The sequence below is a fragment of the Pituophis catenifer genome, unplaced genomic scaffold (genome assembly GCF_029215685.1).
Source record: "Pituophis catenifer annectens isolate HBS135680 unplaced genomic scaffold, rPitCat1.0.hap2 SCAF_1, whole genome shotgun sequence".
NCBI classification, from domain to species: domain Eukaryota; kingdom Metazoa; phylum Chordata; class Lepidosauria; order Squamata; family Colubridae; genus Pituophis; species Pituophis catenifer.
Window position 1 is genome coordinate 144,932,019 of NW_027256881.1, and position 22,999 is coordinate 144,955,017.

The 22,999-nt window shown below is 38.7% G+C and overlaps 1 protein-coding gene across 1 annotated transcript in view; it reads left to right on the forward strand.

Moving 5' to 3' along the window:
• The first annotated feature begins 12,387 nt into the window (after window positions 1-12,387).
• The window catches only part of FOXO1 (forkhead box O1), a 47,578-nt gene continuing 36,966 nt past the window's right edge, over window positions 12,388-22,999 (forward strand). Inside the window, exon 1 of the mRNA XM_070933024.1 lies at window positions 12,388-13,129. Coding sequence (XP_070789125.1) covers window positions 12,557-13,129 — 573 coding nt within the window. The 5' untranslated portion in view covers window positions 12,388-12,556. The remainder of the gene's footprint in view (window positions 13,130-22,999) is intronic.

The window sequence follows — 22,999 nt, forward strand, 5'->3', positions numbered from 1 at the left end:
GAAGAAGTGGTTAAAAAAAATGTTTTGAAAAGTCTCTGACGATCCTAGCTGTGTTGCCTGATCGGCAGAGGCTTTTCAAAGCATTTTTTGCAACCTCTTCAGCTGAAGAAGTTGTAGAAAAAATGCTTTGAAAAGTTAAAAAAAAAAACTTGGCCACGCCTACCCAGTCACATTACCCCTCCCCCCACCAAGCCACGCCCACAGAACCGGTAGTAACAAATTTTACATTTCACCCCTGCTATGGGCTAATCACTAAACTAAACTAAACTAAACTAAACTAAACTAAACTAAACTAAACTAAACTAAACTAAACTGTGCTGTTTGGAACTGTGACAAGTAGCCCAGAAAAAATAAAAGTAACCTGGATGGCAAAGAATATCACAAGGAGTCAGTTTTGTGACTGATCAAATCTACTGCACTACCCATTTTGTGAGAATGCACATGATATGCTTTTAAAATTCCACATTAGTCTCCCAGGCCCTAAAAAATCATACGATTTTATCATTGCTCTTCAAAGCTAAAATCCGCTAATATTTAGGACTCTAGATGCAGAGCTGAAGCTTTTAGAAAATACACAGAAACAAATGAAAACAACAGAAAATGGGTTACAATAAGCTGACCTTATTTCATCTCATTAAAAGTAACGTTCCAGATCCAATCAAATGGGGAAAAATACGCATTTGACATGCAATACCAATAAAATTTCATAAACATCTGAAGTCTATTCGGTAAGCAGCTGAGGCACAGTGCCTGCTTTAAAGGTTCTGGAATTTTAACTGGGTTTTCATTTATTTTTGAGCTATCTGCCTTTCAAAATATATTATGCTTTTTACTTTTGTTATTATTTATTCCATTTAATTATGTTTGCATTATTGTAGTTAGTTGCTTTAAAAAACACCATGTGGTTGAAAAGAGAATTTTGAATATTTTGAATATAGGTCTAAGGTTTTGTAAATTTCTCCCATTATATTATTTTTATAGCAAGATTTTAAAAATGCAGAGTACAAAAAATGCAAACGTTATATAATGAAAGGAACAATGAAATACTAAAGAGAATTAATAAATGACCAAAAAATTTAAATAGAACATAGCATTTTTTCTCTTTTAAAGAAAAAAAAAAGATACCACACAAAAAATGAAAATACCAATCTAATCTATTTGTCTATCTGTATATCATCTATCATCTATCATCTATCTATCATCTACATATTTATCATCTTACAATACTATATAATTATCAAATAGAAAGAGATACTATTCTAGTGTAATAAATATCATGACATCTATACCAAGTAAAACACTTTGCTTCATTTTCTGATTAGGTGAAAATATTGCCTTTCCCAAAATAGATAAATCACATTTTCAAGATTCAGTCTACCACCCCGTACTTTCAAATATATATTCTTTGGGAAGTATAATAGATTTGAAATATAATGTTTTGCTGAATCATGTTATGGTAGTCTCAAGTCTATTGTTTTCTAATTAAGCATTTTTAAGGGTTTTCAAATACTGATGTGGCATTTTCAGATATTCTATATCTTTGGTTCATGGTTGATAAACCCCAGTGATATCCGCTCTAACTATCAATCAATTTTATATAGATGAGTATAGAACTACCATAACAATTGCACTAACATAAAATAAAAAGTATCGATAGAATAAAATAAGGTATTAACATAAAATTACAGAGTATAGAAATTAAAATGCCAATTTTAAAAAAAAATTACAACCAATTTTACAATGAATAATCTAAACACTATAAATGACTGGGATCGATAAAAGGACATAATTTAAGTAATGCTAGAATTTATTGAACACTATGAGGATGTAAAACTATGCTAATTTATATTAATTCCAATACTCCTGAAACCATGCTAGGGTTTGTTGGGATTAAGAAAATTATGGTGAAGCAAATTATAACAAAGAAATAGCAAAATGAAACAAAAAGGAGAAAAGAAAAATGTGGAGAGGAGGAGAAGGAAGGAAAAACAAAAAAAAAGTGGGGGGCAAAGAAAATATATTGAGTTATGGAAGCCTAGTTAAGCCTTGATATCACCTCATTTGGAAGAGTTGTTCTTGTTTAATCATAGTTCTGACACAGGTCAGGCTACATTGTCTGAGTTCTCTGCCACCTTTACAGCTAGCAAGAGTAATTAACCTTGGGCCTCCCCAGATATTACGTTATACAGTATCTGGGGAAATATACATTACATGACCCATTGTTTCAATTTTCCCCTCATTGCAAGGACAAAGTTACAGCACTTTTGGTACGTTAAAACAGGGGTCCCCAACCCACGGTCTGTGGACGGGCATTTGGCCAAGCAAACAAATGAAGCCCCATCCTCAGGATGCAGGCAGCACACAAGACCACACCATCTCCGGTCCGCAGAAAAACCTCTCTCCATGGAACCAGTCCCTGGTGCCCAAAAGGTTAGGGGACGCTGTGTTAAAAGACCTTCCTCTAAAAGGGGAGAGGGGAGAAAATTACAGTGGGCAAGAGTAAAAGCTCTTCTAGTATTGGCAGGACAATATTGTTGAGGTAATGTGTAGGAGCCCCACTTTTTTGTGGATTTGTTCTATTAAGATATGGTGGAGATATAGCATCTTAGTCACTGAGCCACCGTGTCCCATTGTACCCCAAAATAATTGCCAACAATCTTTTGAAAACAATTACTTTAAAATCCTGTGAATACTTTATAAAGATCTGAGTTTGGTGGTCAGGCCAGTTTCATAAGATACATTGCCATGCAGCCTTCTTTGACTTAAGGATAGGCATTAGAAACTTATATAATTCTTTGTTGGCCAAGTGTGATTGGATACACAAGGATTGTGTCTCTAGTGCATAAGCTCTCAGTATACATACAAGGAACAATAACTGCCTTGAAGAGCTACACCTTTGAAATTGTTACAACAGGAGATATCCCCCGCAGTTGCTACAGCGGCAGTTTTTCTAACCAAATCATCAATTCTGAGTGGCAAATGTTGCTATCTTACTGAACTTCTGAACCATTAAAGTCTGATAGGATAAAATTGCAACATAAGCAATTATCTACTTGTCTTCCCTTCACATGCAAGGAGAACTGACAGTTAAAACGCAGAGAGAGCAAAGCTGACTAATTACAAAACTTGCTGGCTTTGTATATGTCACTCTGTATGTTAACAGACAAAAGCAGTGGCAAGAATGTGTACATTTTAAAGCATATGTACAGGAGTGGCCGAGTGCTGGTGGAACAGGGACCACAGTGAATGTAATGTAAGGGTTCCAGAAGGGGAATTTGGGAGAAATTACAAAACAACTGCTTTAATATGAGCGTATGATACTTGAACTGAAGGTAAAATGAGAAAACACGAGGGAAAAGCTTATTAACCAAGATACAAATTGATGCTGAGTTTGCATGGATCTCTTGATTTTTTTTCAGCTTCATCCTTTAATTGTTGAAGTCAAGCATTTCATTGCTAGGCTGGGTGGGAATGAGTGGAAATGCAGTAGCCCATTACTGCTACATTGTTTGTGAGCTCATTGGAAAAGTTGTGCATGAACATTTGCAGAGTAATTTAGGGTATACTAATATACATTTCTTTCTATGTGTACCAGAGAATGCATGCACAAAATTGACATTTACTGTGTACATTAGTATGTGATACACAAGGGGCACACAACAAATTACAAACTTTACTGCAAATTCTGGAAAAAATGTTAATTTTGGCTTATATGTATGTTCTATCTAGTCCTATGCAAAAGGTTTGAAATGTATTTATTCAAATATAAATTTTAATGTGATGTATACTTCATCCATCTCTAATTCCATGTGCAAGGTGCCAAGGACGGTTACAACAATGTGCTCACCAACAGAGCTGAGCTCACCAACAGTCTCAAAAAATAAAATTTGGGGGGACTAGAGCCCCCTGCTTTGTTTATCTTCAGCAATATGGATGTTCCAAAGCTGGCTACACCCACTTTTTCAGGCTGATGGCACCCCATGTGCCCACAAGGCTGAAAAGTGAGGCCCATTCTGAGGGAGCAGAGCTAAACCACATGTGTACAAGCTGATCTCTTTAGCCTGCATGTGAAATCTAAAACGTTGCCTTCAGCCTCTGGAAACCTTCCAAAGTCATTATAAATGTGTAATTTTTAATGTGCCAGAAGTATTGGCTACATGGCTGAAGATATTATATACATTTATACTTAATTTAAATATATAAGTCAAATTTAGTTTTTCTCTTCATCACCACAAGGAGTCTGATCCTCAAAGGCCAAGGATAGGCTTCAATCCAGAACAAACTGGTCATTCCTGGTCTGAATGAATAAAAGGCACCTTTGGCTATTACTTAAAGTTCTCCTACAGTAAAAAGATGAAAAGACCCTTGAGTCAAGCATGATTCTGGGCATTGTCTTGACATAAATATGTAATTTGATTTGCAATAATTTTGAAATGCTTGCCATTAATGCTTAACTTCCAGAGTATTTCCACAATTTTAAAATTCTGGAATTTCCTTGCTTACCACCCAGGTGTAGCTCTGCTTATGTCTTTTAGCTGTGCCAAGATTGGTTGGGAATTGCTATTGGCCATGACACAAGTAATAATAATTCATAGCCATATTTAAATAAAGAGTTGGTTGTTACATTTCTGGAACCTCTTTCAATGTTATAGACTTTAAAAGTGTGTCAAATCTGATTAATCTCTGCAAGCAGACTAAGAACAGTGTTTGGAAGGATAGTTGGGGACCGATTGCAGCAACTTCATGCTTCTTAAAAGTGATTAGAACTGTGAGATCATTACATCATGATTTGTTGGATTATATACTGCAGAAAATGACAAGAAGTCAAGGAAGTAAACAGGGTTGTAAAACATTGAAAATGGATTTTTAAAAATGCTAATCCTTTTGCAAATCTGACCTGAGACTTTTTAAAATTAAAAATGAATTGGGGTGTAATGTGTCAAAATATATTATTTCCAGGTTATTATTCAAGGATTGAAATTATTCAATATACAAAGGTGCTCTGTACGATTAGACTCTTCCAGCATATTGCAATACAAAAATAAATAAAGGATGGATCTCAGAGGTGGTATGTGGGCAATACTATAATAGCTGTCCAGCACATCAAAACAGCAACATGATACTGAGAAAAATACATAGCTTTTTGTGCTGCATTTATTCTCAGGTACATTGCCCTTTGCATATGGGTAGACCCACATCATACAATCAATACTGAAACATGATCTACATTTACGTCTTGTGACTAGTCCTGGCTTTTATTAAAACAGACGAGTTAGGGTGTGTTTTGTTTTGTTTTTTGTTAAAAGGAGGTTTATTTCATTTATGTATAAAATGTTTTACTTCATTTTAACTCAAGGTGATGAACAATACATGGAAAGTAATGAGCTCCAGCAATATTTCCAGAAATGTATTTTTAGGTGTTTTGATACTGCCAGATGGTAATGTCTTAATGATGGGGGAGTGAGGGTGATTGGATAACCAGGGGAATAGTAATAATTTAATATGCGCTTTGAATCCCTACAACCAGGCTGCAAATCTCTACAATGTTTAATTGAAACAACATTCATAAAGTATGTATTTGTTACTGAAACGGATTATTCGGTTTAAGGTTGTATACAAAATGTGGTCCTGAATAGTCAGCAGTGACTTGTTAATTGCATCACGTTACTGATGCTCCTTTCCAGTTGGACAACCGGCTAAGCAATTCTGACATGAAATGTTCCATCCATTCATTCATCCACAATATCAAACAGACCAAGGAAAGGCTAGGATTATAATACGGTTCCTTTATGGTCCTCCTCCTTTAAAGACCAGACCTGAAACAGAGTTGCCTAACCAACCTGCAGAAAAGGGTTATGTCAGAGTTTTGAATGAGAAGCTGGAACTGCAGATAGCTCCAAGACCAAGACCTCCATGTACCCAAGAGCAGAGATACACAGGAGCACATTTCATTGAAATATAATTAAAATGACACCCCCTGCACTAAAGCCTGGAATTCAGCAGGTGTGACTCTTGCCTACATTTCTGCAGTTACCTTACAGGTAGACTTCAACTTGCGACCACAATTGAGCCCAAAATTTCTGTTGCCAAGTGAAACATTTGTTAAGTGGGTGTCGCCCCATTTTACAACCTTTCTTGCCACAGCTGCTAAGTGAATCACTGCAGTTGTTAAGTTAGTAACGCGGTTGTGAAGTGAATCAGGCTTCCCTGTTGACTTTGCTTGTCAGAAGGTCGCAAAAGGCATTCACATGACCCTGGGACATTGCAACCATCATAAATATCAGTCAGTTGCCATGCATATGAATTTTGATCATGTGACCAGGGGGATGCTGCAACAGTTGTGCGAAAAATGGTCGTAAATCACTTTTTTCAGTGCTGTTGTAACTTCAAACAGTCACTAAATGAACTGTTGTAAGTTTATTTACAATGTTGTAATTTTAAGATATCTTTAATATGCCAGTGTTCCTAGTAATGCACACATTGAAAGCAGAACTCCAAGGCAGGTGTCACGGTTCCAAGTAATACCTGCAATGAAAGAAGACTCCGAGGCTAGAAGTTCCTCAAACTTCCATTTTATTAAAGATGTCATATTAACACATCTGGAAAAACCTGAATCTGAAAGCTTCCAGGTTTTCCCCACCCAAAATAAAATCTAAATCCCTTCCCACATGTCCATCACATGGTCCAATCAATGCACCGTCCCAACTGGAGATGCCTCCCAGTCACGCCACTCCAGATGCAAGGCAGGATGTCCTTGACTCTCAAAGAAAAGAATGTTATTATGGCTAGATATCTCTCCAACTCCATACAATCCCCCGTCCCAGTTTCCCACAGCACTAAATGTGGCAGCCCTGGAGATCCAAAGTAAAAGATGGCTTCCAGGACTGACAACAGGTAGATTCCTCAAAGAATATATTTTTGTTTTGACGGATCAGCTGGTCTATCTACTTCCCTCCTCTCTTCCCCCTCTAAGGGCTTGTGGCAACTATGAGGCAGCAAAAGATGGCTTCAGCCAGGTTCGCTTCAGAGTTGACATAATAATGTCCATGTTGGCCCTCTCATTGGGTAGTAAGGCAACTGCCTTACCCATTGGGGCAGGCACGGCAGTCTCCCAAGCTCCCTGGACATTCCTCTCTCCTGAACAGAATTGTGCTTCCCAGCAGCTCCTTGACTCCCTAACTAGCCTGATCTTAGCCAAGCCAGTCATAGGCCCTGAATATTTAACTGTTTGTCTACAACAGCTCCATCGTCTGTTTTATCTTGGGGAAGAAAAGGATGCAGACATCTTTGCAAAACATGGCACACCTTTTGCCAAGTTTAGTTTGCCAATCATTGCTATTAAGAGATTTTAATGTCTTTTTCTATTGTTTTGGTTTTCTGATGGGAAAAAGCTATGTTGGGGGAAGGGAAACAAAGCTTACCATAAGGATCAAGAGTCTATTCTTTAATATAGTAAGATAACATTGCAAAAAGGAATAGTTCTTCATAGAACTATTTTTTTTTGCGCTTCTTAATAATCAAAATGCTTTCATATGCATATTTTTTCTGAAGGAAATGAATCTGCGCTTTGTGTTGTGTATTTGGTGCACACCAGGAGTCTGCAAAGCAAGCAACTTGACCAGATGTATAGGTGCCTCTCTGGAAAAAAAAAAAGCACAGGAAGGAAGTGACAGCTTACTTCACCCTTAAGAAGCATTCTTTGGGGTTTTCTTTTCAGTCATTTCTATCAAGAAGTCAGACATTTCCCAATTTTGAAATGAATTTCTTAGCCAGGTTAAGTAAAATTTGGTGAAAATTTGCTGCAGCTTGCAGCATGACGATGCACGTTTATAGCTATAGTTTTATAATTTCTTATAAAATGGAAACAAAAGAGACTTTTCAACAAAATAATCATAAATATTTTATTCAATTAAAATATTGTAATGTTTGTTTCAGATATAATGCAAGCTGCCATGGCGAGATAGTATGTTATAAATAAAGCCAAGTTTTGTTGTTATTGTTCCCACCTATAGGGAAAATTCAAAAGAAAAAAGAAAACAGGTGAAAGTGTGGAAAACTCCTGGACTGCATAGATCGGATTCTATGAAACTGTGCATTCCCCCACTTCTGGGAGAAAGTTACGGTATTTTTTACTCTAAGGACTTCTCAGTCAGGGCTTCTGACTGGACCATAAAACAAATTTCTTTCTTCAACTACCACAGTTCTTTTGTTTCTTCCAAGTCTGGCAGTGTGAGACTTCCTGGGAATCAGGCTTATTGTGGGGGCCTCTTCAGGTCACAACAGGCGAGTCTGTTCCTGCACATAACCAAGTCAGTTGTACTGCACCAGCCTGTTTTAAATATTTGCTATTGACTTTTTAAAAAATAATTAAGCATGATAATGAAACGATTATAATACATGAGATTTTCATGAGGGCATATTCATGTTAATTAAATCTAACCCCATTTAAAGCTATTCCTTCTTTCAGCATATATGTACGTGTGGATATACACACACGTGCTGTTTCTTGACATTGCTATTCGCTTCAAGCATGAAAACAAGGACTTAGTGTTCTTCTGGATAAACTTGTGTGTTTTCCTATATGGGAAATGGAACAATGGTTTAGACTTCTGGCAATACAACCTTTTGCACTTTTAATCTCTCCTGAGCTTGAGGAACTGACATCCTGCAGTGTATATAGCCTTCCAACTTTATGGTTGAAAATAAATACATTAGGCTCACTGTTCTAAACAAGCCGATATATAAATAAAGGAAACAAAGCATACAATTAACATTTCCACAAATCATAAACTCCTCGGATGGCTGTGTCAATACCTCTTTCTAAGCTTAATTGTTCCACAAGTTGTTGAGATACAGCTATGTTTGCTGCCAAAAGGTGGGTACCTTGGACCTTTTATTTATATTCTAGTGTACAATAGATTAAAATGCTGAATCTGGGGGGGGGGGAAGTGGCCCCTGTATTTATGAGACAATGCTAGGAATAAAAAAAAAAAAGTCAGCCTATGAAGGCAGTGTAGAAAATTCAGCAGGGACCTCATCTACTAACATTAGACAATCTCTTAGGAAGATCTTGGATTCAAGTTTGCTACATGGTAGGTCTGTTTGTTATAAGCTTCTCTACAGGTAGTCCTCATTTAGTGACTGCCTTGAACAAAAACATTTGAGGTTATGACGATGATGAAAAAAAAGTAACTTTGCAACCAATCTTTGCATTTATGACATTTTCAGATCTTTAAAGCAAAGGAAAGCTGAAATAAGATTGTAAGCACAGCAGCAGTTGCACTTAGCAATCTCTTACTTAATGATTGAGTTGCCAGTCCAAATTGTGATCACTAAATGAGGACTACCAGGAATGAAGAAGCGAGTAGAGCTAGAATGTATTACAGAGCCTTGGCTCAACAAGCTCTGGGAAACAGATTTCAAGTTGTACACCAGCCACTACACCAGGAAATGGAGGAGGGATATACTGTGAGAATAAGATGTATTTTTCCTCTGAATCTGAAGTCACTATAAGTGATTTTTGTTAAAAGCCATAAGGTGGGAGTACTACTAGTATACTGGTCTATGTAATATCCTGTAGGTTCCCTGCCTAAGAGCTTTGATTTCATTGCCAGGCTGGTGGTCCCCCAAAATTTGTTTACTGGGACTTAGATGAGTGTAGTGTACTTCTACTATTATTGCATCTCTAAATGATATTCATCCAATGCTCTTGACCATGGTATTATTTTGGACTATTTATTAAAGACTGGAGTTAGGAGGACACTGTTCTTTCTGAGTAGGTGGTGCCATTTGATGTTGGTGGGAGAGAGAGGAGTCTTCTGTTATATATTTGCACCCCCAGGCTGAGTAGAAGAGATGGTGAAAGTCTTGACCTGGAGCATGGATTTTGTGGCGACTTCTAGTTTCTATTGATACAGAACAGGTTCTATGGATGATCCATTTGTAGGTCTTGATGGAGTTGCACTTCATTTGGAGGATCAACTCTACAATATGTGGATTCTTCTGGACTTCTGGCTCCTGCTAGAGCAGGAGATAGAAATGGTGGTGCACCATTTGCCATCTTTTCTAGCTGAGAAGGTTCCAAACACAGGGAACCATGCTGTTATCAATTCCCGGTTAGGCTACTGCAATTTGTTGTACATGAACTTGCCCTTGATGTTGTCCTGGAAGCTACAAAAGGCACTGAATGTGGCTCCCTAGTTTGTAACTAGCACTAACAAGTTTAGTAGCAGAATCATCTCCATCCTGTGGGAGCAGCACAGTTCACCAGTAAGCTTCTTGCCTCAACTCATGGTGGTGATGTCACCTCTAGCTCCTTTTATGGATTAGTTTCTTGCTACCTTTGAGGTGGTCTGCTTCAGGAAAAAACTGAATACAATATACATTATAATGGGAAGCAGCATCTAACGAGATTATGTGACAGATCATGGTCTTTTTGATGCAGCCTCCTCATCTTGGAAGAGTTTGTCTACTCCTGTCAGAAAGCCACTTACCCTTAATAATACTCTGGTTAACCGCCCAGTTAATACTCTAGTTGCAAACAATGCTCTTCCACAGGGAAAACTCCCATTACAGGGAGAGTATGGAATTTATTTTTAGATTTTAGTTGAATTATTGCATTACTGTTTTTAAATTATTATTATATTTATATCATAGGGCATTTTGAGTATTGTAAGTAGGTGGCATGCCAATGACCTGATTATTCATTAAAAAAATATATCTGGAACTTCGTTTCCCCCCCCCCCCTGCCTCCACCCCACATTTTTAGGAAATTAAATTGCCAAAGAAAGAGCGACTGGATTGAGAGGAAGGTGAATACTGAGGAAGGAGTAGTTGGAAGCAATTGATGAGATCCTCCAAAAGGCAGGAAGGCCTGGTTTCTACTGCACATGTGATGGAGTTGAGTACTGTTTGTAAGCATAAATGAGTTTGGAGAGGCATGGGGTGAATGGGGTTGCTGTAAAGTTGGTTTAAGAGGGGTTTTTTTAAGTCTTGTGCTTTTTAATATCTTTGCTTTACCACACTTTATTATTTTTGCTTTCCATGAGTTTATTCTGAGAGAGAACAGTGTGCTCAGTATATACTTTTTTTTGAAAAAAAAAAAAAAGGTCTTACATGGCCCTAGTCTTTGCATACATTAGTCTTATTGTGCCTGAAGGTCTCTGCTGCACCCAAAGGCCTTCCTGCAAGATCCTACCCCAGATCGTGTGTGTTGTGAGGATCTTACTTAACTTGCTCAGCAGATTAATAAAGGGTCCCTCCTCCTCTTAGCCTCCCGTCTATCGCAGCGGATCTGAACAGTCTCTATTCTGCGAGTAAACAACCCACATTTAAACCGGTCTTTAAACTTCTTTAAACGGTCTTTATGCTTTGCGTTGTGCTTCTTTCAGATAATAATATTATCTTATTATTTTCGCGTTCCCCTTTCATTCCAAAGCCCCGCCAAGGACTACTGATGATCGGAACGCGTTTCTGGAGTTTTTAAACCGATCTAAAACGCGGCTTTCGATCTCCCTCACGGCGCTCGCCGCTCACACCCTCCACCCGCACATCCTGCCTGGCTCACCGCAGCCGCACCCCTCGCCCCCCCCTACGGCCTCTCCCGCGGGCACATGCCGTCGCTCCACGCGCGCGGGTGGCTCCATCCGAAGAGGAGCGGGGTCCCGAGGCGGGACACACCGGGAAGGAACAGGAGACGCTGGGTTGGCCCTGAGCGGCCGGAGGGGGGGCACTTCAAGAAGACCCCACCACAACTCGCCACGGGCAGCGCTCCCCCCCTTTAGCTTGGACTGCGAAAGTCCAGCTGTGTGTGTGGTGGGGGGGCTTGGACTGCAAAAGTCCAGCTGTGTGGTGGAGGGCTTGGACTGCAAAAGTCCAGCTGTGTGTGTGGTGGAGGGCTTGGACTGCAAAAGTCCAGCTGTGTGTGTGGTGGGGAGGCTTGGACTGCGAAAGTCCAGCTGTGTGTGGTGGTGGGGGATTTGGACGGCGAAAGTCCAGCTGTTTTGTGTGTGGGGGGGCTTGGACTGCGAAAGTCCAGCTGAGTGGTGGGGGATTTGGACGGCGAAAGTCCAGCTGTGTGTGTGTGTGTGGAGACTTGCACTGCAAAAGTTCGTGTATGTCCGTGTCTCTCTGTGTGTGTGTGTGTGTGTGTGTGTGTGTAGGGTGGGGGGAAATGCCCCGACGCGCTTCCCTCCCCAGGGCAGAGGAGAGCGCCTCCCGCCACCCAGGCGGGCAAAGCCTTAGGGGCGTTTCTTTCGGCCCTTTGGGCCGCCCCCTCGCGCTCGTCCCTTAGGCCCGGGCGGAGTGGGCGGCGCTGATGCTCGTTCCTCAGCCAGGACGTCGAGCTAAGTGCGTGAGCCCTGCCCGCCTGTCGCCCAGCCAGCCAGCGAACGAGCAGCCGCCGCGGGACGGAGTTGGAGTTTGTCAAGTGGCGTCTGGCGCTCAACAGGAGGCCGCTGCCAGACGAGGAAGCCGCCCGCCCGGCTCAAGAAAGCTCGCTCTTTTCTCTCTCTCTCTCCCCACCGCCCCGCTCCGCTCCTCCTTCGCCTCCTTCGCCATGGCCGAGGCGCCTCACCCCGTGGAAACCGACCCTGATTTCCAGCCGCTGGCTCGCCCGAGGTCCTGCACTTGGCCTCTGCCCCGTCCGGAGCTCGCCCCGTCCAGTCCGGGACAGACGCCCACTGCAACTCCGGCGAGGGCCGCGTCTCCGTCCCGCTGCGGGCTGGTTACGGCCCTCGGCGCCTCCTCCTCTTCCTCCGCCGGCGGTGACCTGCTGAGTTTGCTGGAAGCGGGCGGAGGCGAAGGCTTCGAGGCGGGCAGCTCCGGAGCCGGAGACCTCGGAGTTTCAGGCGGTTGCCTTTGCGGGGAGTTCCCGTGCCTTCAGCACCCGCAGCAGCAGCAGCAGCAGCATGCAGGGCCCGCCGCTTTGGCCTCGGTGACGGGCCCTCGCAAGAGCAGCTCTTCCCGCCGCAACGCTTGGGGCAACTTGTCCTACGCGGACCTCATCACGAAGGCGATCGAAAGCGCCCCGGAGAAGCGGCTCACCCTCTCCCAGATCTACGAGTGGATGGTCAAGAACGTGCCGTACTTCAAGGACAAGGGAGACAGCAACAGCTCCGCCGGATGGAAGGTTAGCAGGCACCGGGATTTATGGGGTTTGGGGTCGGTGGCATCGCTCCCCCGCCCGGCCAACTCCGGCCAACTTTGCTTTCGGCGTAGAGGAAATGTGGAAAGGCACAGACTCTGCCTTGCCGAGAGGTAACGTGAGGCCGGCGGAGGAGAGGAGGAGGGAAGTGGAAAGAGCCGAGCAATGTAGCTGCTCAAGACCCTTGTCGTTTCCTCCGCTTCCTGCCCCTGCAAATCTGCAGAGAGCCAGCGGGATAATCTCTACAGGTAGCCCTCGATTTATGATCACAACTGAGCCCAAAATGTATCTTGCTGAGAAATTGGTTAAGTGAGTTTTGCCCCATTTTACGACCACAGTCGTTAAGTGAATTACTGCAGTTGTTAAAGTTAGTAATAGGGTTGTTAAGTGAATCTGGCTTCCCCATTGACTTGACTTGTCAGAAGGTTGCAAAAGGGGAATCACATGACCCCAGGACACCGCAACCGTCATAATATGAACCAGTTGACAAGCGTCCGAATTTTGATCACGTGACCTTGGGGATGCTGCAATGGTCTTGAAAAATGGTCATAAGTCGCTTTTTTCAGTGCTGTTGTACCTTTGAATGGTCACCAAATGAATTACTGTAAGTCGAGGACTACCTCTAGTTGGCTCGTATACAGTCGCTTTTTCCCCTTCCTATTGATGCTGGGATGTCTAGGGGTGGGTTTTCGTGGACTTTTAGTTTCCCACTGTGTCCTCTTTCTTCTTGGTGTTCGCTGATGAAGAGCCGCTTGGGCAGTGTTAGGTTGAAGAAGGGTCTGCAGATCCTTTGGTCCTTTCCTGTCTTTGTCCCAGTTGCTATACATAACTCGCTAGACAGCTGGTTTCAAGCACAGCTGTGTCATTTCCTCTGGTATTTTTGAGAGGCCCTTGAGTGAACCAAGCACTTGAGCAGTTTTGCTTGACTAATGCAACCTTTCTGAACTTGATGCTCTTTGAGTCTTTCACGCTCCCACACGATAGTCCAACACATCTGGAGGGTGTCAGGTTGGTTAAGGTTGGATTGAGGAGTAACTGGATATTACAGGTCTAGCTGTATTGCAACATTGACTTATTTCTATACTGCTTCCACATTATACCAGATTTTCTTCGTTCTCTGAAATCTACCAGAATTCATAGCCATGGTCAGTTAATTCACGTAAAGCATCTATATCTGATAGCTTTGAGAAAGTACAATTAGGAAAAACAAATACTGTATCTCAACAGTATAGTTTGGTGTTTTTTTTTTAAAGAAAGGTACTGCTACACTCATATTTTACTAATGTATCTTGGTGCAGATGTTACCTAATGGACGGAAATGACTAGTTGAAATGCTTGAGCTTTTGGGGGTTCCTTCCAGTTGGCAAGATATTACAGCTTACTAACATTTGAGAATTTCTCATGGGAGTGGATATGTTTTCTTGGCTCCTGAATTCTCACTAGCTATTTAAGTTCAGTAAAGTAGCGTACAAATATTATCTGAACACTTTTCAAAGGAAAAAATTGGAGTCGAGATTTTTTGGTAGAAGGAAAAGAACTAAATTATTAATATATTAAGGAGATATACTGTTAATTACAACAAATTCCCAATGTTGTAATGTGATAATTACTGGTAGAAAAAAGGACAAATGTATTGAGGGAGAGTGGTGGCAGTCTTCATCAAAGTTAGCCTTTTGGTGGTGTCCAGTATTGTCAATCCCAGAAGAACATTATGGAAATATATGAGCAGTGGAACTTGGTAGCAAGTCATTTGAGAAAAGAAATAGTTTGTTGGCTTTCCCATCTCCATTTCTGAGAAAAAACTAGTTAACAGTAATCATTTGCTTAGCTAACATATTATTAAACAAAGCATGACCCCCAGATTTAAAGTTTAGTTTCATATTGTTAGCTTTAATTAATTCAATATTTGCAATTCTAATAAATAGATCCCATAAATACAACGAACAGACCAATAGTTTTCATTTTCAGGAAAGGAAAATAGGAGACACACTGCAATGAAGTCACGGGCAATCCAGTAAAGTGCTCAAATGTTTACGGATTGTTGAGATTGAATGTTCAATAAGACACTATTTCCAGTTTCCTTTTGTATGGACGTAATTTCAAATATAATTGATCTCTGTTGTTTATGTAGACAGCTATAATTTGAGTATGTCACAAATACTGAACTTCTCTACAGAAATCTGCTATGTACTAATACAGTATGAAAGCAGGAAGCGTTCCTGCCTTTAACTAGTTTAGAGAAAAAAAATGCTTTTCTTGGTGAAGTTTTTTTACCCAGGAAAATGTATGCTGATGAATATTTTTACATAGCATGGCTGTGCAAGGTTCTAGCTGCTGATGCCTACTGAATAGGCTAGTATAGGGTGAAAAATATGTACAATATTCAGTATTCTGTAACATGCATCTGTTGTATCTTATTCTCAGTGTCTGATTGCTTAAAAAGCCAATACAAATATTTGTGTGTGCCTCAATATTTGCATTATTTGGCAAGTACTTTTCCTTGAAATGCCCTTTTTATACAATTCTCTGGAGAGTACATTTGATAGTATATACAGTTTTAAAAATTGGAAATCAAGGACTACTGCGTTCCGGTTTATACTAGAAAACTTCAGCTTAATTTGGTTAAATTTATATCAAATAAATATATCCCTAGACACAAATAATTGTCTTGCATTTGATTGATTCAAAACTAAATGACACTTACACGTTTCATTACATTTCTATTCAGCAATTTTTAACATTCAAGTAAAATCTAGTTTTTATAAATCTTGGTAATATATTTACTTTGAAATAATTATACATGATAATAAAATACACCTGTCTTTCTTGAGTGCTGGTATAATGAGTGAGCCAGGCATTCCTGACTGTCCATGCTTTTAACCTCTTAAAGATGAAAAATGCTCTTACAATATATTACATTCTTTAGTTTTAAAACTTAAGACATTACAAAAACAACTAATCAGACTACAGTTTGGCTTAGCAAAAGCTGCACCTTTCATCTGTTTGTTCATGTGCTGTCTGTATCCCTTGAATCATATAACAAAGTATAATAATTTGTATGGATAAAATTAGAGAAATCGGATATGGGCTGTAAGACTCCAGTGATCACTAGATGGCAGGAAAGAGACACAGAAAACTCCATTTTGTTTGCTCCCATCTAGTAATTGTCCTGGGTTTTGCAGGCGAGATCTGGTGACCCTAGAAAAAATAAACAGTAACAGAATTGGAAGGGACTTTGGAGGTCATCTAGTCCAACCCCTGCTCACGCAGGAAACCTGTACTAGGAATTCGAACCACCGAACTGCCAACCTTTCTGATTGACAAGCTCAGTGTCTTAGCCACTAAGCCACCAGCAACCTCTGTTGTAAAATCTGCATGTAGATCACACCCTACTGCTCACTGTGCTGCAGAAATGCTCTTTGAGTCATCTGCGATTTCTGTCAGTAGAAGCAGCCAGAAGTAGTTTTCAGTGATTTGCCCTTTTTTTTTTGCATTTCCAATCTGCTTTGAAGGCTTTAAAACAACATGGAAAATGGTGTGGTGAATTGTACAGAGAAGAGGAATTGCCAAAAGTACTATATAATTTTTCTGCTCACAGTGGCCTCTGTACAAAAATGGATAAAAAATGCATAAAAATTTGTATTTAAAATTCTATATTTCCTTCAATGTTTTTGGCGATATAACCTAATAAAGCTAATCCTCAACAATCTCTAATTGTTACCGTAATTCTGGAAAAAAATATACAATTTTGTCCTTTGAGTACCAAGAAATTTGTGTGAATCAGTTTATTTGAATCTTAAAAAATGAACTGTAATCTGCCCAGGTTAAATGTCAGTAACAATTTGTTCCATTTTATAGAGAAACTGGTGTGGAAAGATGGTTTGCTATGATAGGATTAAAAGGAGATTTCTAGTATAGGATGTGGGTTTTTTGTCAGTGTTTTAGCTCTTCAAACAAGCTTGGAGATGTAACTATTCACACCTCTCAATGCCCTCTGTTTGAACTGATGGATTTGTCAATTTGATTTTTGAATGTAAGTTTTACTCAAAAAGTAAATCAAGTAAAATAGATTTACTCATCTATACATCGAAGTGATGATGTAGATTGCATTGTGCTCTATATTCATAAGTCAGTACAGATTGTTGATGACAAAATTACCTGTTACTGCTGGTGAAAATTATGTGAAATTTGTGTATTTGACTCAGTTTACTTGTTTTCTGGACTCAAAATTGAGGACAATGTTATAACCAATAAAATAGGAGCTTCAGCATATCCATGTGAATTTGATATTCCATATTAGAAAGGAATATACAAACAAAGCAGCAATTCTTCTCAGTTTTAAAAAAAGAGATCATCTGTTTCCTGAGTATTTTTACTTTTTCATTACTTAAAATACTACATTTGTTGCTAATGAAAACTGTGACTCTCCCATTCTTAAATGTTTCTTAAACTTTTGGGCAAAAGTTGGCAACTGGCTGTTTGGGGCTATAATCTCTGTAAAGCCAAGCCAGGATAGTCAGTGGTCAGAGATAACCTGAAGTTTAGAAATATCCAGGAATTAGAATTGTATCCTTAGGGGTCATCTTAGTAATTCTGAAAAGTGAAAAAGTATAGAAGTCGCTCTGCTTCTGAAGCACAAGAATAAGTCTCCACACCACAACCCAAAAGGATGAATACAGTTCTACTACACACCAGAGTAGATTTTTAAAAAGGAAGTTTTTAAAGAGATATGACTGGTATAACAATATACCATTATATAAAATATTTTCAAACAGTATACTAATTTTTGTTTGAAAACAACAAGAGTTTCATTGCACCTGCTTTCTGAAATAATAGGGTTGCCTCAAAAATTACCCTCATCTGGTTGTGACATCTGGTATAATTGTTCCAAGTTATACCGCGTGAACTAAAAAAGCCTATTCTGTTTTCTGATATTTCCATTTTTTAAAGTATTTAGGCTGAGGAGGAGAGAAAAGTCCCACTTTTTTCCAATTTTTTTGCAACTTGGAGAACTCTGGTGAAAAGGAAAATCAAGTTCAGTTGGACAGTGGAATTATTGTGAAGCTCCAATGTGCCTTTCAAGTGAAGTGAGAAATGAATTCTGAATTATCTTTATTTGTCTGAGGCACAGACATAAGAAAGTATACAACTGATAATTTCTTTGTCTGCAGCTCGGATTTCCTGGTTTCATTTGACACTTTGATGATCTCTCATTAGAGTGGAAAAAATGACAGCCTCTGATAGGAAACAGTGTAGAAACTCAGGACCTCTCAGTGATGTGCTAACAATGTTTCCTCCTCATTCTGTTTTCAAAAAGTAAAAAACAGCTTGTATTTCTTTAAATCCCAGTCATCCTATGTTGCAAAATTATATTTTTCCTTTAAACTGCCTTACATATGCTTCCTATGTTGGAAAAATGAAAATCACTGGTCCAGTATATAATATTGAAAATACTATTTTTGCATTATTGGTTCATACATGCAACACAAGTTTATCAGACTGTCTGTGTATTATGCTTGCATGGATGTATGCTGGTATTTCAGGTGGCGCTCACAGTCAAATTTTCTAGTTCAGGTGGAAACTGAAATTCTTAATGTCTCGCAACAACTCCTCATTAATAAAATATTAATGAAATATTAAATAAAATATTTAAGAATCTATTTATCTGTTTAATCTGCAGGATCATTGCAATGCTAAACATAAGTTTTATAATGAAATGGTGACAATGTGCTTATTCCTGAATAGACTTCGCTGCAGAAAAAATGCTGGTTTGTGATGTTAATTCAAAGCCCACTAATAGGAAGGTTCACAGAAGAAGAAAAAAACTGCTATATTTAGAGCATCTTAAATTCTTATTTGTAAATAAATCATTGGATGTTACTTGTTTATTTAAGTGATTTATTAGCCACCTATGTTGGGACTGTGACACTGCACTTTTACTGATTAAATTAAATGAGAAAAATATATCAGTTTTACCCATATAAGTCATTTGCATGAAAAATGCTGAGTTTCAGGGCTTTCCTCTTTGGCAAATTGATTGGTTTTTTTATGCTGCCACCATCTCCCCCCCCCATAGGAATAACAAAACATCTGGCATCCTTTTACCTGCATAATATGCCTTGCTATCCACTTTGCAAGCTTACAAAAGACATGTGAATTTCCAGGACTTCATATCTGGGAAACTGCTTTTAATATCAAAAATAGCTTTGCTTTTTTTTTTTACTTTGATACACTATTTGCATTGTTTTAATTATATTATTATACTGTATTGTATACTCTACTACTATACTTATAGTAATCATACTAATACTACATTATATTTTAAAATTTTTATGTTGCCCATCTCACTGATGCAGCCACTTTGGGTGGCTTACAGTTTATTATGACTTTATATACGTAATCTAATACCTTTCTAATGTTATTTTATATGTCTTTGCCCAATAAGATGCTGTTGCTTGGGATAACACAATTAACTATAAAATCATAAAATATTTATTCAGTAGAAACTATTTTGAACTTTTTCAGGGTAATTCAGGCACTTTTTTCTACATATAATTTCTTAAAAATAGACTGTTAAAGATTTGTATTTCTGCATATGAAATCACTTTTTATCTGGAAATCAGTGGGCCTTGGCTGATGTCAAAAAAACTTAAGTTGGACTGCATTTGATTAGTACTTTATTGGGAAGTCACTACAAAAGAGCAGGCTTATAAGAGGCTGGGAAATTAAAAAAATAAGATAAAGCAGTGACAACCACTTCTGTAATGCTGCCAAGAAAACTATAGGGATGTGCCACACACATCATGAGCAGTTGAGCTCAACTTGACTTCACTTATAAGTTTAAGAATGAGGATGTGGATTTGATTTTGAAACCTGTCTATTGTACAATTTTACAATTATATTGTTTTTTCTCCTTTGTTTCCAATGTAAGTAATAATAATTTATTATTCATATGCCACCCAACTCCCAGTGACCCTGTTATTTCCCAGCTTTCATTATTTTTTCTGCATGTATTGTTTCCTGCCCCAATGGTAGAAAAAAATCTTGAGCAATCCTTTTCTACTCTGTGGTCCTATTTGTTACATTTTCCCACATTTTACTAGAGAAGTGGCAAGAAAACTGTACTTGCATGTCTAAATGCTAATTGAGGACACGTGTAATTTTGACACCTGCCCAATGTACAGCTTAAAGAGCTGCAATGTTAAAAGCAGACCCCAAAGGGAATTTATTAATACTAAATAGCTTGAAAAAGACAGCTTGCTGCCATCCAATAATTGACTGCCAAGAGGCATGTTTAAAAATATTTTTTCAGGATGTGCTTTCCCATGTTTTACTGCCTCAACATTTCCTCTTACTGATTACTGTAATGGTTCTTCTTTTATATGCTTTGCCCAGGAATTTAAAGCCAGTCAGGTTAGATGGAAATTACAAGAAGAATTACTGGTTGTGCTTTCTTTATACTTTTCTCTTTCTCCCTCCCTCCCTCTCTCTCTCTCCCTTTCCTTCCCTCCCTCCCTCTTCCTCTCTCTCCTTCTTTAAAAATGCAACTGAGTGTACATTTTAACTAAACACAGAGGTAAAGATGGGGGCTGCAGCCATGTAATCAAAATCTCTTACTGGGTTTAATATGTAATATGTTATTTGATTTATATGGACTTAAATGATGTCATTCTGGCCATTTGCATTTTAAAGTTTTTTAAAATAAACTTCCTGTATTTTGTATAGCTTTTATGCACAAGTAAGTTCTGGCAGTGTTGTGAATGGCCTCTATATCTTTTAAAAAAATTGTTTTTTAAATTACCGCACTTAATTTATACCCCTCTTTTCTACCCAGTCAGGGTGATCAGGCTGACTCGCATAAAAAGATACAAAACAATGTTCAAAGATGGGATTTACATTTTTTAAAATGACATAAAAGGTCTGATTGAAGAACCAAAATTTAATTTATTTTCCAAAAGTTATGAGCCTGGGGAACAGACACACCTGTAAGAAAGAACATGTAAGTGATTCAGAAGAAGCATTCTTTTGCATGCCAAAAAAAAAAAAGAAAGAAAGAAAGAAAAAAATCCCCCACCTCCAAAAGGAGAGGTATTTTCAGGATAAATTTTACTTCTGTGACTCAGTACATTTTGGAAAAAGAATGTCATAAATACCAAATGAGTCACATTTAGTCATTCTTTCATATAATATATGTTTCATTGATTAAGACCAATAATAATATTTCAAGAATGATGTATATCTGCTTTATTTCAAAAGCAAGATAATCTCAGTGTTTAAATGTAATATTAAGCCCAGATATGTTAAACAAATATCCTTCTGAACAGAAATACTAAGTGTGAATTCTTGAAAAGTTTGTATTAAATTCAGAAGTGTACATTTCATAACCTACAGTACTTTACCATTTTTATTTTTTAAAGTTCCTCTTGTTTTTAATTGAATTATTAGCTTTTTATTCCAACTTCAATAGTTGTGAATAAAATGAAGCTCACGCCTACTGCTTCAGTGACTCCATCCAACCACCTCATTCTCTGTCATCCCCTTCTTCTTTTGCCCTCAATATTTCCCAGCATTAAGTTCTTCTCCAGTGAGTCCTTCCTTCTCATTAGGTGGCCAAAGTATTTGAGTTTCATCTTCAGGATCTGGCCTTCTAAAGAGCAGTCAGGGTTGATCTCCTCTAGGACTGACTGGTTTGATCACCTTGCAGTCCAAGGGACTCGCAGGAGTCTTAAATAGGCAGGGCGATAGTATACAGCCTTGCCAGACTCCTTTCCCAATTTTGAACCAATCAGTGGTTCCGTGTCCAATTCTCACTGTTGCTTCTTGACCCACATATAGGTTTCTCAAGAGACAAATAAGATGGTCTGGTACTTCCATCTCTTTAAGAACTTGGCACAGTTTGTTGTGATCCACACAATCAAAGGCTTTAGCATAGTCAATGGAGCAGAAGTAGATGTTTTTCTGGAATTCCCTAGCTTTCTCCATGATCCAATGTATGTTGGCAATTTGATCTCTACTTCCTCTGCTTCTTCGAAATTCTGCCTGTACTTCTGGTAGTTCTCGTTCCACATACTGCTGGAGCCTAGCTTGTAGGATTTTAAGCATAACCTTACTAGCTTGTGAAATGAGTGCAATGGTGAACATAGAACATAGAAAACAATTTAAAAAATCTTAGGGATATAATCTGAATATAACAAAATCCAGTAGTTAGGTTGCTTGTTAATACAAGGGTACGCAAGGAACAATAATGTATTTTTGGATAAGAAAAGCAGTCTTTTCTATTTTATAGGCACAGTTGATCGATGCAACTGAATCCAAGGTGTGTGCATTCAATTAAAAATAAACTGATTTTCTTATTTATTTAATTTATTTATTAGATTTTTTTTTACCCCACCTTCATTACTTTATAAACAACTCAAAGCAATGAACATACATAATACTCCTTCTTCCTCTTATTTTCCCCATAACAACAACAACCCTGAGATGTGGGTTGGGCTGAAAAAGAGAGAGTGACTAGCCCAGTCACCTAGCCAGCTTTCATGTCTAAGGTGGGATTAGAACTCATGATTTCTTGTTTTCTAGCCCAACACCTTTCTTTATGAATGTTTTCAGAGATTATTTTTGTGCAACAAACAAATAAATAATGTTTTTCTACAAATACTAGGACCCAAGGAAGAGGAAATCTCACTTGATAGGTCTTGAGCAAATGTTAGAAAATTACCCTTTGAAGAGTTCCTAAACAATGCCCTTTTTTCCGATCTCTCAATAAAGAGATGATAAGTGGCTCAATACTGTATATCAATTAGCAGCCTAACCACTGCATTTTTTTCCAGTGGAACTTCTGGATGTTTCTGCATA